The sequence below is a fragment of the Sphaeramia orbicularis genome, chromosome 21 (assembly GCF_902148855.1).
Source record: "Sphaeramia orbicularis chromosome 21, fSphaOr1.1, whole genome shotgun sequence".
NCBI classification, from domain to species: Eukaryota; Metazoa; Chordata; class Actinopteri; order Kurtiformes; family Apogonidae; genus Sphaeramia; species Sphaeramia orbicularis.
Genome location: NC_043977.1, coordinates 7,059,221 through 7,077,470, shown reverse-complemented (window position 1 = coordinate 7,077,470; position 18,250 = coordinate 7,059,221). Strand labels below are relative to the sequence as shown.

General features: G+C 34.8%; 1 protein-coding gene across 1 annotated transcript in view; it reads right to left on the bottom strand.

Annotated features, from left to right (window-relative positions):
* LOC115412918 (leucine-rich repeat and calponin homology domain-containing protein 1-like) overlaps positions 1-18,250 on the bottom strand; it is a 115,390-nt gene that overhangs the window by 30,671 nt on the left and 66,469 nt on the right. Inside the window, 7 exon segments of the mRNA XM_030125598.1 lie at positions 6,361-6,397; positions 6,693-6,770; positions 8,158-8,244; positions 8,342-8,412; positions 11,845-11,957; positions 13,855-13,960; positions 15,196-15,283. Coding sequence (XP_029981458.1) covers positions 6,361-6,397; positions 6,693-6,770; positions 8,158-8,244; positions 8,342-8,412; positions 11,845-11,957; positions 13,855-13,960; positions 15,196-15,283 — 580 coding nt within the window.

Sequence of the window (18,250 nt, the reverse complement as noted above, 5' to 3'; positions counted from 1 at the left end):
TTTGCACTTTATGTTATAAAAGACTAGATTATTTTTCACAATTTGTTTTAGGTCAGAATTAAAAAGTTGCTCATTTTTACATGATTTTTTTTTTTTTTTTAAGTCTGACCCAGCCACTAAAATCAGCACAAGTACACAATATAGTAGATATTTTTATTATTTTAATATTTTCATTGTTTTTCTTGCCCAATCTATAACTCTACTACTCTTCTCAAAGATGCAAAAAAATGTTCCAAAAATCAGCTCTTTTTTGTTGCTGGTTAACATTTATGATTAGTTTCTTTGCTTAGTTGCATCCAAACTATAAAACCTGATGAATTAACCTTCAGGTATCCGGGTGAGCATATTATGCACACTTTGTTCTTCATGTTATAAAAGGTTATATTATTTTTCACAATTTGATTTAGGTCAGAACAGAAAAGCTGTTAATTTTTGCATGATTTTTAAAATTCTGAACCAGCCACTAAAATCAGTACTTTGTAAAAATGGAAAATTCCTAAACGAACACCCTTCTCTAAAGTGAGTAGAAATGGGCATTGACACATTTTAGCATTTAACATTTGATGTAGCACAAAAAATAATAATGCATATTAACTGATGTTGCTGCTAATCATTGGCATAAATCAGGCTGCAAAAAAAAAAAAAAGTAATACAATTTTTATGTAGTATATTGAAAAAAAAAAAGCTTTTTGCATCAAAAAGATATGGTTTGTTTACATAACAAACATGGCATTTGTTTAATTCTTGTTTAATTCCTTATTATAACCACATCATTTTTAATAACACAATATTTTTTTCTTATTTATGTACATTTCTTTAATTATCATATAACTGTTCTGTTTCTCAATAAAGTATTTTAATAGGTATATTTGGTACACAGTCAGAGCTGTATATATGTTTGTATATTTGGAGCTTTAAAAAAATTTGTATTTTTTTTCTTTTTTGTTGTATTCATCATTTCTTTCCTGTAACTTTTTATTATACTTGAATGCAACAACTATAACACAACAATCTCTCCCTGGCATTAATAAAGTATTCTGATTCTGATTTAAAGGGCTAAAAATATGGCAGTTATTGAGTATTTCTTATTTTTGTTGATGGCTCAAGTTGATGAAATGCCAAAAAAATTTTAAAAAGCTGAAAAATATTTTGACATTATTACGGTGCTGTACAGATTATGTACTTTTAGTGATTACAAGGACCTCTATGGGTGGGATAACATAGAGTTAATAATCACTCAAATAAAGCCTCATCATGACGTCTCCACCTTAAATGTCAGACCGTCTCAAAGATAGTTCCTATTTTTAACTTCCTTCTTTCAGTAGGCATCAGAGAGAAGAGGTTTAGAGGTGTTTGACTCATTTATAAAGGGAAGAAAAGAGGAAATTACTGTAGTTACTTAAAATGACCCTGTTTGGTATTGATTCTCTACATTGTTTAGGTTTCTTGTTGTTAGTAAAATGACTGTTCATGAAGCTTTCATGGAAGATCAACCTGCAAGATTTGTTTTGAGACTAAAACAATACATGTTTCCCAATTTACACCCGTTTCACCTCCGCTTTCTCTGCGTTTCATGCCAATAAATATCCCTACACATTCCCCAGTGAGCGGTCCTCACTGAACAATGTTTGCATGTTTCTTCTTTGTTCGTTCTTTGGCGTCGGATTATAGTCAGACTGACGTGGGAGGACATGAAACAAAGCCGTTTTGTTTTCCTTGTTTAAAAATTTGAGGTTTGCAACAAAATCGCAGTAAATGTGTGGTTTCGTTTCATTTTTTCACATGAAACCCAGACATAAAATAGCGAGGCTTTGCGATGAGAGCGGCGCAGATTGACCTCATTCAGAAAAAACACTGACTGTTTCATGAAATAATCCAAGCAGCAGAAACAGAGGGAGGCTGAACAGCGACAGTAAGCGCACAGACATTAATACAATGTGTGAAGTGTTTGCTGAGACGCTGTGGAAGTGTCAGACACTTGGACACACGAGTTCCTCGGGTTTGTTCTGAAGGACTGGTTTATGTTTCTGTTGGGTCTGCTTTGTGTCTCGTCCACTTGGTTTATGTCGTTAGTTTTGCTGCAGTCGACGGGTTTACATGTGATAGCAATGCAAATAAAATAGTTCCAACGTCCCTGTATGTCAGCGTCATGTTCTATCTGAATCAATCCCCAGTTGAATGTGTGAGGTTGTCAGGTTCTGTCTCTATGTTCCAGTCCTGTGGTCTGGATGCAGATCAAAAGAAGTGGGCGGTACTTTCACTGGAGCAGAACTAAACTAATTCAGTCAAAGTCCATATATGACTTCTATCAGTGATCAATAGGAACTATATTGACATCTGGAACCATTTCCATGTTATAAACCATCAAAATCCAGGTCTCCCTTGCAAAAGAGATTTCTAATCTCAATGGGACTTCCTGGTTAAATAAAGGTAAAATGAAAAAAATATATATATGGACGATTATACATAAAGCCAAATTTTTAACACATCACAAATTGTGAAAAACATTCTAAAGTCAACATTTCTCAAAACTGTGACCAAACTTTGTAGACATTGTCCAAAAGACAATATATTTTTGTTTGTTTTTTTTTAAATGAATCCGACCAGTAGTTTCTGAGAAGAAGATTGTTGAAATCTAGACATTGGTGACCCTGAGTTTGACTCTTCAGGGTCACCTAAGGTTAAAGGTCATGGACCCAAATAAAAGTTCATATATGACTTCCTATCAGTGATCAATAGGAACTACAGTATATTGATATCTGTAACCATTTACATGATATAAACCATCAAAATATGGACCATTATAAGTAAAGACACATCTGTAATATTTCAAAAATTTGCCAAAAATTCAAAAATCTACATTTCTCAAAACTGTGAACAAACTTGTGCTAATGCTAATGCTAATGGTTAGTGTGTATGTATTATGGGTAAAATGCAGAGACTTAATTTCCTTACGGGGTTAATAAAGTGAGTCAATCATTAATAGCGACTTTTAACAAAATTTAAAGAAAATGAAAATGTTGGCGTGGTTCGATTTCTACTCGGGCGTAGAAGCATGACCAGGTCGATTCGATCAAAGCGCCCGAACTTACATTTGTCTTAACAACAGGTTGTGTCATGTGGCTGTATCTCTATTCAGTGACTATAAGCGTCCTTTCCGTTGACTTTATCCTGTTTTTTAGACTCGTGTAAGCTCCTGTAGGAAACCTGAAGGCCTCATTGTGACCGTTTTCACCGTTTTCACATGCGTAACCTGGTGCTGGATGAAACAGGACACATGTGAACATCAGGCCGGTTTGTTTCCCAGATAACACAGGGCTGACGTCAAACAGACACACACACACAACAGACCGGCGGTTTACTGAGAAACACAGCGGAGGGTTTTGGTTTTGGGGATGGGACAGAGCCTACAGCTGATGGCTTTACGCTCCGTTTACCTGGATGGACATATAGCACTCATACTCCTGGCATGCAAGCTGGGCCTCAAACCTGGCCTTCTCTAGTATCATCTGTCTCTTCTTCTGGAACTCATAGCCTCCTTCCTCCGTGTGCTGCTACAGAATGCATCACACGTTTAGGCTTTAAAGGCTTTCACTCTGATTCTACTTCTCTTAACTTATAGACTTCATGCACGATATGGACAAAAGTATGTGGACACGTTGAATTCAGGTGTTTCTTTTCTAACAGGAGTCTGGGATACAAAACAATAATGACTAATATTATAATAAAGATTTATATTGGGATAAACATCCTTGCACTGGTTAGTTTGGTTTAAATTAAATGTTTTTGGTTTTTTTCAATTTTAATGTCTTGCTTTTGCTTTTGTTGTGATTTTTTTATGCCTTTGTAAAGCACTTTGAGTTACCCTGTGTATGGATTGTGCTATACAAACAAACCTGCCTGCCTCATCAACATTGATTTTTTTTTTTTAACTATTCATGACTGACTTTAAATGTTCTACCTCTAACTTTCTAACAGTAAAAGACAATTTTCTACCAAAACTAACCATCTACTTTCTTCACATCTCACTTAGAAGAAAAATGTCCCATTCATCTTTATGGAAACATTGTACTTAATTTCTCTCAACATTAATTTTTTTTTTCATCCGTAACTATGATTTGAAATGTTCTACCTCTAAATGTTTATAAAGTATGTGGACAAAATTATTGGGACTCATCATGTCTATAGCTGTAAGATGTCCTGTTCATGAGGATTTCAGATAAAAACATCAATATTTCTTTAAAGTTCAATGGCAGATTTTTCTTCCTCAGTGAGATGTGAAGAAAGTAGATGGTTAGTTGTGTTAGAAAATTATTATTTACAGTCAGAGCAGGAAAAATATTTTAGAAATTTAGAGGAAGAACATTTAAAATCATAGTCATGGACAAAAAAACTACATCAGTGTTGAGAGAAATGAAGTCAAAACCATCTCTGTGGCATTTTGGAACCAAAGATAACAATTTAAACCAAACTAACCAATGCAATGATATTTATCCCAATATAAAACTATATTCTGACATTAGTCATTACTGTTTTGTATCCCAGACCCCTGTTAGAAAAGAAACACCTGAATTCAACGTGTCCACATACTTTTGTCCATATTTCCAAAGACAAGGAAACAACACTGGAGTTCCTACTTTATCTCTATTACATACTTAAACTCAGACCCTTTAATGCATTTCTTTTCTAAAAGCCACATGTGACCTCCTTCTGGAGCACTTTCAGACCAGCATCCCATAAAAATGCCTTTCTGAGGTCTTGTTTTTCTCTGTTTTATGACACTGTAAATTAAAATCCTTTGTGTTTGTTGACTTTTAATCCAGAACATGTTTGGCCTGATGATTCATGAAGGAAATCTGCCAGTGCATTAAAACGAGTTCCACAATAAAAATCTGTCATTAATGGATTTATTTTCAGCAGGTTCACTGATACTGAAACCGTCTAAGAGAAACTTTGCTGCTGTAAAAACTGAACCATTTGATGTAGTGGAAAATTGGCGGTCTGTGACTAAAGAAAACAGAGTCAAATAGTTCCAGAATGTGACCTTTTTAAGGCTCGACCAGAAAATGACTGTGTAACACTTAAAATAAATGTAAGTACTGTCATCTTTAAAGAAAACAAGAGTTTGACGTCATGGTGTTGACCAGCGTTGTACAGTAAATCAAAAGGGTAAAACACAGCTTTGGAAATACATTTTAGACCATAATGACAGAAATAACGATGAGTCAACATCTGTCAGAGTTTTCATGTGTGTCTGGTCTGTGGTTCCACATTCAGCTCAGTTTGACCTCAAGTGGACCAGACCCGTAAAATAATAACATAATAACCTATAAATAATGACTTCATTTTTAGTGCAAAAATGCTAAAATTACATTGTGAAAATGTTGACATTTACAAAGTACATTTTACACATAATGTGAATAAGTTGAACAATCATAAACAACCCCAAATTTCTTGAGAAAAATAAGTGAATTTGAAGAATATTACGCCTCTGTTTATTATTTACATATGTGTATTACAACTTACAGATCACAGTGGATCTGCAAAGGCACAAAATATTTAGCAACGTGTTCTGGAACTGAAAAATGTATTATTTAATGTATATTGTTGTGTGTCATTTTCAGGCCCTGTATTTGACAACCCTGGGAGATTTTATACAGCCTGGAAACAGAGCCCAGAGAAGGGGGTACAGCTCCTGTTTCTACTTGAATTAGATTATAGTGAAGGAGAATTACTGAATTTTCACTGAGTGACGCTGAAAAACCCAAAAAATCAAGCACTGCCATTTCAATGAAAACGACAAAAAAGAAAATTCTTAATAATAGTAACGTATAGATTAAGATGCTTGAAAACAACATAGAAACAGCTGCAAGAACACAATATCAAAAGGTCACGTTGAGATGCTGTTAAAGGAGTATCTACAGAAAACCACAGGTGGTCTATTTATTATTATTATTATTATTATTATTATTATTATTTCCACAGCTATAAATACTAGGGATGCACAGATCAGATGAACATTCATACGGCCAATATCTGCATTAATGAGATGTTCTTTCAGTGAGATTTACAGTTTTTAAAGTTTTTCTGTTGTGTTAAAAGTCATTTGATTGAATTATTTGTGCTCATTCAGCGATAATGTGATGAACGCCTAAAAGACTTTAAAACAGGTCAATTATTCCCTTATAATAACAAAAAGAAAATAAATAAGCAGAAAAACAGCATTAAATTTGATATTGGCCCTTAGAATCTTACAATCACCGCACCCCTGATGGATACCCTGGTAAAAGTATTAAAAATGTTTGTTTACTGTGTATTAGTGCTTTGAGTTAAAGTGTAAGAGGTGAGTGTTGACTCTACCTTTGGCGTGGAAGAACCGTCATCACTGTCCTGCCCACTGTGTAAAGAGAAGAGGAAAGACAGGATTAAAACAGCAGAAAGATCAGACTTTATTGATCCCACTATGGGCAAGTTTCACAGCTAACAGCAGCAACATAAAACAGACAAGTGCCAAGAAAAAGACAGGTAGAAAAAACCACAAGTGAGAAATTAAATATAAAAGAAAATGAGAAATTTGGTATTTATATAACACAAACAAACAACCAGCAACTAACAAAACATCAGACCAGAGAATTCAGACCCATTATTCCAATAACTGAACATGTCTGTTTTATCACTGGTTTCATTCTTACTTGAGTGACTCTTCCACTGTGACCATCTCCACGGGGTAAAGCTGGACACCGGAAAGGTCGTCCTGATCCGCGTTCACTCTGACAAACACAAAAGAATTAAATTATTCAATCAGCATGGAAACAAAACACAGACTAAAGGATTTAATACGCCGAATATTTATTTATTAGACTTTCCTCCATCTACGACGATAATTGACAATCATACATATAATGATGATTGACAGTATAATTCCACCACCAGTGTACTGTACAAATAGTCTAATAAAGGTTGAATGATGTATTATTCACCTCTTGAAGAAAAAGAGACATTTACTGGTAAATAAAGTCAAAACATATAGATTAACCCTTTAAGCATCAAAGCCTTAATATTGCGACAATCAACATAACCGACTGAAACAGACCATAACTCAAGATAAAGTTACCAAGTCTTGTTACCAATAGATGGCGGACAAGTGCCCCTTTAAAGCTCATACCATTAAAGAGCATGTTTCGATTTAAAGTGAAGAAGAAAATCCAGTTTAAAGGCGTGGTCCTGAGCTGGTTTAGTAACAAAGTAAAGTTTATTTAGTTTTAGTTTAGATAAATAGGGACAGATTTGGATAAAAAGACACTAAAACTGACTGCATTTTACTTTCTACTAATGTTCATGTTCATTTATTTTAAGGATAAGATGACAAAAAAACACAAAGAAAACATCCGTGTAAATATGTTCAACGTTCAATTTTACAAAAAGTTACGCAATTCAATATGGCCGCCACCCAGTGATGTCACAATATGCAAATTAAATGAGTACATTTACTCCCATCATAAACTTAACCAATATTTTTCTCATTTACAATATGACTTTTGAAACCTTGATACCAAAATTGAATTTTTTTTTTTTTTTTAATTCTGGTGCTTAAAGGGTTAACTATCATTTTCAATGTACATGCACTAAAAACTAGTACTAATAGAGTAAATACATGTTGATTTCATTAAAAGTGCTCATTATAAGATGTAAAAAAGAGACTTCAAGACATGACAGAAGAGGTAATAGAGTAATTAGAATAGAATAGCAGAGAATAGAATAGAATAGAATAGAAAATCAGTTCAGCAGCTGTTTCTTTTTAGCAGCAAATACTTAAAGTGAAAAAGAAATACTATACATAATATCACACAAAATGACACAGAAAATACAGAGTGAAAAATATTAAAATATACAAAAGGACAACTCTAATACTACAGATAAAAGAAATATATACAACATAAAAAGGATATATAAAGGTAATAGAGGATATATACAGGTAATACAGGATATATACACCTGCTTGAGCTGAAGGGTGAGTGTTGCTTTGTTCATTTGACAGATTATTTTAATTCTAATTGGATTATTATATTGTAATTATTGCATATCTCTGTCGACATGGTCACCATGAAGTGTTGTTTTGGTTTCAGGTGCGTTATGTAAAGTAGTGTTGGCTTTCACCTGCTGGGGTCCTGCAGCAGCTCCACAGCCTCCTTCAGCTGGTTGATGATGTCGATGTGTAGCTCAGTGCCCCTCGTGACCTTTGACCTGTGACAACGTAGACCGAAGAATGAAAATTCAAGTCGAGGTGTTGAGAGCTCAAATGAGCCAAAGTTCCGTCCGACACAGACTCAGACCACCTTACGTTTGTTCTGTGGGCCAGTGTGCGTCTTCTTCTATCCTCAGAGGCTCGTCGAAGTCCGCTGCCGTCCGACCCTGCAGACAACAACGCACACAACAACGCACATCAGCACCAGCTGCACAGGTCACATGACCCACTGTCCTGCTCAGCCATTGGTCGGAGTCTGGAGACGTTACCGCTGTCGCCTTGTCCACACAGAACACCAACAATAAGCCCAGTGTAACAAGCTTTATACTGATTCTGTTCCAGACACATGAACAGGTTTATCACTAAAACTGTGCATTATTATTCCTCTAAGCAGCCAGGTCTTTATTTAGCATCAGAGCAGTGAAAATAAAAAAACTAATAAATAATAGTTCTGGTCCGTGACAGTAAATATCAGATGTGACAGAACAGATTAACTCTGACACAGTTATGAGAAGTGAAAAAACATGATGTCACCCACTGTTTTCTGCCTTTTTCAACCCAATAGTTCATAATTTGTTTTTTATTTTTGTATGTTTTGCCTCAGTCTTTGAGCTCAAGGTGAAAAAGTATTAAAGAGGCAGAAGTACACTAAACGGACAAAAGTATGTAGGCAAAGCATCTGATTTTACTTAAATGGAAATCTCCAATTCCTCCATCCCATGTTCTTTGGATCAAATCCATCCTGAACTGCACACATCTAGAAAAGACACGATAACCACCTCAGGCCTCCAAGACCTAATTTTATACAATGTGGACCCCTTTTCTTTCATATACTAGAGATTTAAATGTCCCTGCTATCCCTGATTGATTAGTTGTGTCTTTTGTATTCACATATATGGCCGTTCCCCTGCTGGACTGGAATTAGCTAAAACCTAATTTACTCCTGAACATATAAGAGTCTGAGATTATATGTGTAATGAGGCGCTGAGATGGACCATGTTTACATGGCTTGACTTACATAGGATCGTATAATTGTACTCTTTAATGTCGAGGTACTGTTTGTTGTCTGTCTTGTTCTTTGCTGAGGTTGTTTTATTTTGTTTTTCTACATTGGTTATTGACTTATCGTTTCACATACAAAGGTGTGTTGTATAGATGTGACGTGACAAAAAAAACTTAATAAAATAAGTTGGGAAAAAAAAAGTACGAGGACACGATGAATTCAGGTGTTTTTCTAACAGGGGTCTGGGATACAAAACCATAATGGCTAATGTCATAATATGGTTTATACTGGGACAAATATCATTGCATTGGTTAGTTTGGTTTAAATTGTTTTGTATCATGACTGATTTTAAATGTTCTACCTCTAAATTTCTATAATATTTTTCCTGCTCTGACTGTATATAATCATTTTCTACCACAACTAACCATCTACTTTCTTCACATCTCACTGAGGAAGAAAAATCTCCCATTAAACTTTAAGGAAATATTGATGTTTTTATCTCAAACAAGCATGAACAGGACATCTTACAGCTGTAGACATGATGTGTCCCAATATTTATGTCCATATACTTTATAAATATTTATTAGTAGAACATTTAAAATCCTAGTCATGGATGAAAAACATCAATGTTGAGAGAAATTAAGTAAATTAACAGGTGTCTGGGTTACAAAACAAGTATAAAACAACATTATATGTATTGTTATATTGTGATAAATTCACTTATTAAGAAAAATCTTCCATTAAACTTGACAGAAATATTGATGTTAACTGCAGTATTGATGTGGACTGGAGTCACTACAGTCATTCACAGGCTTTGATTTCATTATGTTCCACCTGGGAGCGTCTGCCGAGACAAAAGCAGCACCTAGTGGCAAGATTCGATAAAGCAGTTGGGTCCGAATTTGGCGAAATATCAAACCTGACTGAACATTTTTACACCATTCTGATCTTAGAGTTGGCTGTAATTACACTACATCCACCGTGGCAGAATGAGTCCACATTAATACCTCACACTCTGCTCTTTGAGTCTAGTTTTAACATATTTAGTCCTTATTTGGTCACAGCTGAGTGTCCACAGTGTGACGTAACCCTCTATAACCGGACGGCTCTCTGCTGCAATGTCAGATCAGCCGACTGCAACCGAAAGTAAATTAAGCTCACATTAACGAACACAACGTGACAGTTTAGGCCACGGACTGCACTGCTCTTAACCCTCGAAGATCCAAAACAGCTGCAGACACCAGAACCATCGACTGATCTGAACTGTTTAATACCTGTTGATCCACTAATCCTATCAATACATGTTAATAATTAGTGTAAAATACAGTTTGTCATATTTTCATGGTCATCAGATATGACCCATTTGGACCTTCAGAGGCTCTGTCGTTACCATGGAAATACAGTCATCTTCTACAACACTGATTCGCCAGTAAAACCCATAGAGTTGGATCAATGACAGTGGATGGACACAGTTGAAGTAGATATATTAAATAACAAACAAAAAGGCACAAAAAAAATACAAAATGTACAAAATAATAAATGACATGAAAAGATAAGCAAATAAAAGAACTGAAATGAAGTTTAAAAAAAAAATTTTAAAAATGCAAGAATATTAACAATAACAGCCAAAGTAATCAATAAAATAATGCGCCCGCACTTGAAAACCCTAGGCATTTAGTCCACACCAAAGTTTTGCACATACGGATGGACGGACGACGAACTGACAATAAGAAGCAACAAGAACAAAATGAGCCACAAACTGAAAGAAATGGAAGAAAAAAGTAATAAACCCATGTAGTTTGACAAATGACAGATAAATGAACAAAAATGACTAGAAAAACTTACAAAATAATAAATAACAAGAATTAGTAGAAAAGCGCAGACCTCCACCAAGGCCGATCAACCCCCCCCCCCCCCCCATCACCACCAAAATTTAATCATTTGTTTGTGTCAGTATCAACCTTTCCTGAAAATTTCATCAAAATCCATCCATAACTTTTTTAATGATCTTGCTAACAGACAGACAAACAAACAAACAGACAAACCCTGATGAAATCATAACCTCTTTGGTGGGGGTAAAAAATTACGTAAAGTTTTATTATTTTAATTATGAATGATTTATTACAAACCAAAATGACAAATTATATGGAAAATATTCAATTTTTTGTTTTTTGTGTGATAAATCACTCAGAATTCAAATAATCAACCTGGCATTTAAAGGGTTAAAACCCTGAAAACTGTTGGATGTTTGGTAGTTTTGAGCAGCGCTGAAGTTGTGTAAGAGACTAATGCAAAAAAAGTTACATAATATTTCTGTATCATGATTTTATAGCAGTTTTTTCATGCATGTACATTTTTGGTAACCAGAGGGTAGTAAATTTACGGTTAAGAAAAATGTTAAATAGTGGTTATTGCCACCAAAGTACCACTGGGTCTTTAATGGTTAAAGTGTATGAGCGTTGGAGCCCAGTGGGTCTAATGTTAGAATAAAAGAGGCCAGTAACCGTTTTATATAACACCACTTCACTCCACTGGGCCATTATTCATGAACTGAACCATTTAGTGCATCAAACTTTCAGCAGACAGGACATCATACCCTGATGTAGCTGACGAAGCGAGAGCTGAGGCCGGACAGAGAGCTGAACTGGTCCTTCAGGGCTTCCGTAGGACTCTCCTCGATCAGACGGACCGAGTCGGAGTTCGGGTCTGCTGGAAGGACCAAACACAAACCTACATCAATGACATCAGTGACAAATATGTGACATTTTTCTCAGTGTAATTGACTTCTTCTCCTCCTTCCTTACAGCACAGAAGTGTCCAACAACCATGTACAACCACAATGTACATATGCATCTAATATTTATATTCAAATCTACATTTACATAAATACTTTATATAAATAGCAGATTATTTCTTTCTTCTCTGCATATTTCTGTTTTTGTTGGTTCCATTATGCTCCTCCTCACCTCATAACTGTTACTGTATTAAACTACTGCTGCTGCTGTAAATAGACATGTTTTATATTCTACTATAGTTTATTCTTTATACCACTTATTTATACTTATTCTATTTTTACAGAACAGAATAGAGCAGAAGTAAAGAGAACAGATCACAACAGAATAGAATAGAATCAAATAGAGCAGAAGAGAAGAGAAAAGAGTAGAACAGAAGAGAACACAACAGAATAGAACAGAGAAGAGAACAGTAGAGTAGAATAGAACATAACAGAACAGAACTGAAGAGAATAGAATAAAACAGAACAGAATAGAATTGACTATTTGATTCCATTCTACTCTGTTTTGTTCTCTTCTGTTCTCTTCTACTATATTCTATTCTGTTCTGTTTTATTCTATTCTCTCCAGTTCTGTTCTATTATGTTCTATTCTATTCTACTTTACTCTACTCTGTTCTATTCTGTTCTCTTCTATTCTACTCTTTTCTCTCTATTCTGTTCAACTGCTGCTGATTTAATTTGATATAAGTCAAGTGAAACCTGCATCAGATGTCCAATAAAACACAGAAACAGGAATCAAATAGAGTAGAATAGAACAGAGTAGTGTAGAATACAATAGAACAAAAGAAAATAGCATATAATAGCATAGAATAGAATAGAATAGAATAGAATAGAATAGAATAGAATAGAATAGAATAGAATAGAATAGAATAGAACTCTTTCGTATGACATTTAACCAGGTGACAGAGAAACTGTATGTTCTGTGCATCCAGTGAATTGACGATAATGAATGTTTGAATCTGAACCCCAGGTTTGGTCTGGACTCTGGATGGGGGCAGACTTTGTTCTGTAAACACCTCAGCTGGTTCTGACACCAGGAGTCGACTGTAACAGAGGAGAAATAAAAAGGCGGCCCTCTTTTCCTTCGTCTCTGGGGAATAATGGCGTCCTCATCAGCTCTGACCTGATTGAGGCTGATTGAGGTTTTATTTTTACAGAGTCTGGGGAACAGCAGGACTGACACAGCCCACATGCACTTCACACGAGTTCATGATCTGCATCACTTTAAACTGGTCAGCAGCATTAGATTATTTACTCTGGTACTGGTTAACTCCTCATTTAGTCTTTTAGACAACAAATTGTGCTTATTTTTTTTAAGACATTTCAGGTTCATATTTGTTCAGGTTATTCACATTTTTGCAAAATGATAGGTTGTAAACGTAAAAGATGTCATGTAATTTTTTTTTTTTTTTTTACAGCAAAACAAAAAGAAATGTTTTGCAGTTATTTATAGGCTATTCTCAAAGTATTTGACTGTTCTGACCTACTTTAGATCATATTGGTCTGTATGTGGAACCGGAACTAAAATGATATTAACACTATTGATTGTTAACATCTTCAGTGTAATTTTTGGATTTCTCAAATCCATCCCATGGGCCGGACTAGACCCTTCAGCGGGCCAGTTTTGGCCGTATGTTTGACACCCCTGATTTAAAGATATATTGATCGATTCCTGCTGATATGAGTATATATATCATACCGTTTTTGGCCATTTCACCCAACGCTACTGCTGTCGACACTCTACACTCAGCTGTGTGTGTTTGTTTGTGTGTGTGTGTTTGCTTATTTGTGTATTTGTGTGTCCCTTAGTACCTGTGAGGGAGCTGATGTGTTCACTAGAGTCGTCTTTACTGATTCCTTCCTCTTCTGTGATGTGACTCATTGGGACGTTGAGACTCAGACTGTCTTCATCTGACGGCTGTGACGACAAACACACACTCATCACAATCACCTCATATAATTACTGTATTAATATGAGAATATTAAAACTACCTCTACAAGTCAGCCTTGACAAAATGGGTATCTATAAATGTACCATATATAAATCTATAAATGTATTACGTATAACTCTAGAAATGTACTATGTATAAATCTATAAATGTACCATGTATTAATCTATAAATGTACAAATATAAATCTATAAATGCACCATGTATTAATCTATAACTATACAAATATGAATCTATAAATGCACTATGTATGCATCTATAAATGCACTACATCTAAATCTATAAATGTACTATGTATAAATCTATACATATACATATATAAATCTATAAATGTAGTATGTATAAATCTATAAGTGTACTATGCATAACTCTATAAATGTACTATGCATAAATCTATAAATGTACCATGTATTAATGTATAAATGTATAAATATAAATCAATAAATGTACTATGTATAAATCTATAAATGCACATATATAAACCTATAAATGAACTATGTATAAATCTATAAGTGTACAATGTATAACTCTATAAATGTACAATGTATAAATCTACAACTGTACCATGTATTAATCTATAAATATATAAATATACATGTACATGTATAAATCTACAAGTGGACTATGTATACATTTATAAGTGTATATGTATAAATATAAAAATGTACATGTATAAATCTATAAGTGTATTATGTATAAATCTCCAAGTGTACTATATAAATGAGCATGTATAAATCTATAAATGCAGTGTATATAAATCTATAAGTGTACTGTATATAAATCTATAAATGTACTATGTATAAATCTATAAATGTAGTGTATATACATCTATAAATGTACGTGTTACTCTATACATGTATAAATCTATAAATGTACTGTATAAATCTATAAATGTACATGTGTGAATCTATACATGTACATGTATAAATCTATAAATGTACTGTATATAAATCTATAAATGTACTATGTATAAATCTATAAATGTTGTGTATATAAATCTATAAATGTACTATGTAAAAATCTATAAATGCACTACATATAAATCTATAAATGTACTGTATATAAATCTATACATGTACTATGTATAAATCTATAAATGTACTGTACATAAATGTATAAATGTACTGTATATAAATCTATAAATGTACTGTATATAAATCTATAAATGTACATGTATAAATCTATAAGTGTAAGTCCACTGTACCTCAGTCGCTGACAGCCTCTTGTCTCCGTTGTCACTTCCGACTCCTGAATCACTGTCCTGCTTCTTCTGCTGTTCCATGTCCTCCACACTGCAGACACACAACAGTCACACAACACAGACACACAACGGGCACACAACACAGACACACAACGGGCACACAACACAGACACACACCGACGGTTACATGTATGTATGAAACCACACATCCATCCTCATTGTGCTGCCTTCAGGACTAACACTGATGAACTGAACTCATTCACGCCCTCATGGGGTTTTAAAGTCACATGACCGACTCTAATGATGGCAGTCTGTGGGTCTGTCCGCTCTGACAGACGGACGACAAACTTCATCTGCATTTCAATAAATCAGTCACCTTTACAGAACGACATCAATGTGTGGACGAGCTGCAGAAACGTCCAAAAATATGTACAAACTCAGAATAATGTCAACAAATCATACATGTCTGAACTGAAAAAGACCGAATTTAGAACATGATGCATAAACCACACCTGTCAAATACTATTACTATTACTACTACTACTACCACTATCACCACAACTACTACTACTACTACCACAACTACTACTACTACTACTACCACCACTACTACTACTACTACTGCTATTACTACTACTACTACTACCCCCACAACTGTTACTACAACTACCACCACAACTACTACTACCACTACAATTACCACTACTACTACTACCACTACTACTACTACTACAACTACTACTGCTACCACCACCACAACTACTACTACTACTACCACAACTACTACTACTACTAATATTACTACTACTACCACCACAACTACCACAACTACTACCACTATTACCACAACTACTACTACTACCACTACCACTACTACTACTACTACTACTACTGCTACTACCACAACTACTACTACTACTACTACCACAACTACTACTAATATTACTACTACTACTACCACCACAACTACTACTACTACTACCACTACTACCACAACTACTACTACCACTACCATTACCACTACTACTACTACTACTACTACTACTACTACTACTACTACTACTACTACTACCACCACCACCACTACTACTACTACCACTAAATTACTTTATCATCATCTTTATCATTGTTATTACTTTATTTCTACTCATCCTTTCTAATGTGCCATTGCCTGTTTTTTCCACTACAGTTTTTATTCTTCTTAGTATTTTCTTGTAATATTTCTCATGTGTGTACATTCAGTGTCTAATCTAATCTAAATAAAAACTGTGTCCACTTCCATTCTCTGTTTTCACTTTTGTTATAACCTGTTTGTCCTTCCAGTTTCTCCTTCATTCTGTTGTGGTTTGGTTTCCTGACGGTAGACAGACTCTCAGCAGTTCACCAGAGCCCGGATCGGTTTCCGTCGACTAATGGAGAATTTGGCTTCAGTGTGAGAATCGGAGCAGGTTTTGATCACAAACAGCTTCTGCTCTGGCTGACACCGGCCTGGTTCCTCCAACAGCATCAAGTCATTAAAACGGAGCTAAAATAACCCCTTCAACACATCTGAAGAAGCTCTGGGCTCAGACGAACTGGATCCCACTATGATCTTTGAACAACATGATGCATTTGTGACTGTTTTGGTGCAAAATAAATACACAATCTTTCTAAAACACTCATGCAAACACTTAAACACACCAGGTTTAGTGTTGAAATAAGCTCTGCTTCAGCTGTATGTCACTTAATATTTGTCATGTTTTCACCCAAATGCAGCATAAATTTTAACAGCAACTGACAAAAAAAAAAAAAAAAAACTCCAAAAGACTGAAGGATTGCATATTGGAATTTACCCACAGCAGGAGAATGCAGCTTCACAAGGTAATTATGAAGAAAACACTCTATCCAAAGCATGAAAAAGATGATTAAAACTAAGCTAATGAACCTTTTCCAATGATACAACACATTTGATGTCGACCATGAAGAAGCTCTGAGCTCAGAGGAACTGGACGTTACTATTATCTTTTAAGAGGACAGTATATTTGTGGGTATACTTTACATTTTGTTGGTGCAAAACAAGCTACAATCTTTCCTTAAAACACTCGTGCAAAGACTTGAACGCATCGGTTTAATGTCTACATAAATCGTACAGAGCTCCAACTGTATGTCACTTAATATTAATCATGTTTTAATCCAACTGCAGAACAAATTTTAACAGAAACTCACAGAAAAACTCCAAAACACTGAAGGACCACCACATATATTGTAATTTACCCACAGCAGGAGAAGGCAGCTTCACAAGGTGATATTAAGAAAATAAATCATCCAAAGCATAAAAAAATGATTAAAACTAAGCTAATGAACCCTTTCAGACAACACAACACATGTGATATTGAACTGGACGTCACTATTATTTTTTATATTTACTATAATTGTGGGTATATTTTACATTCTATTGGTGCAAAACAAGTAACAATCTTTCCCTTAAACACTCGTGCAAAGACTTAACACCAGGTTAAATGTCCAAAAGTCTCCAAAAGACTGAAGGATTGCATTTTGGAATTTACCCACAGCAGGAGAAAGCAGCTTCACAAGGTAATTATGAAGAAAACACACTATCCAAAGCATAAAAATGATGATTAAAACTAAGCTCATGAACCTTTTCCGATGATACAACACATTTGATGTCGACCATGAAGACGCTCTCTAAGAAGATGATGCATTTGTGATCATATTTTACATTTTGTTGGTGCAAAACAAGCTACAATCTTTCCCTAAAACCCTTGTGCAAAGACTTGAACACATCGGTTTAATGTCTACATAAATCATACAGAGCTCCAACTGTACGTCACTTAATATTAATCATGTTTTAATCAAACTGCAGCACAAATTTTAACAGAAACTCACAGAAAAACTCCAAAACACTGAAGGACCACCACATATACTGTAATTTACCCACAGCAGGAGAATGCAGCTTCACAAGGTGATATGAAGAAAATAAATCATCCAAAGCATACAAAGATGATTAAAACTAAGCTAATGAACCCTTTCAGACAACACAACACATTTGACATCGACC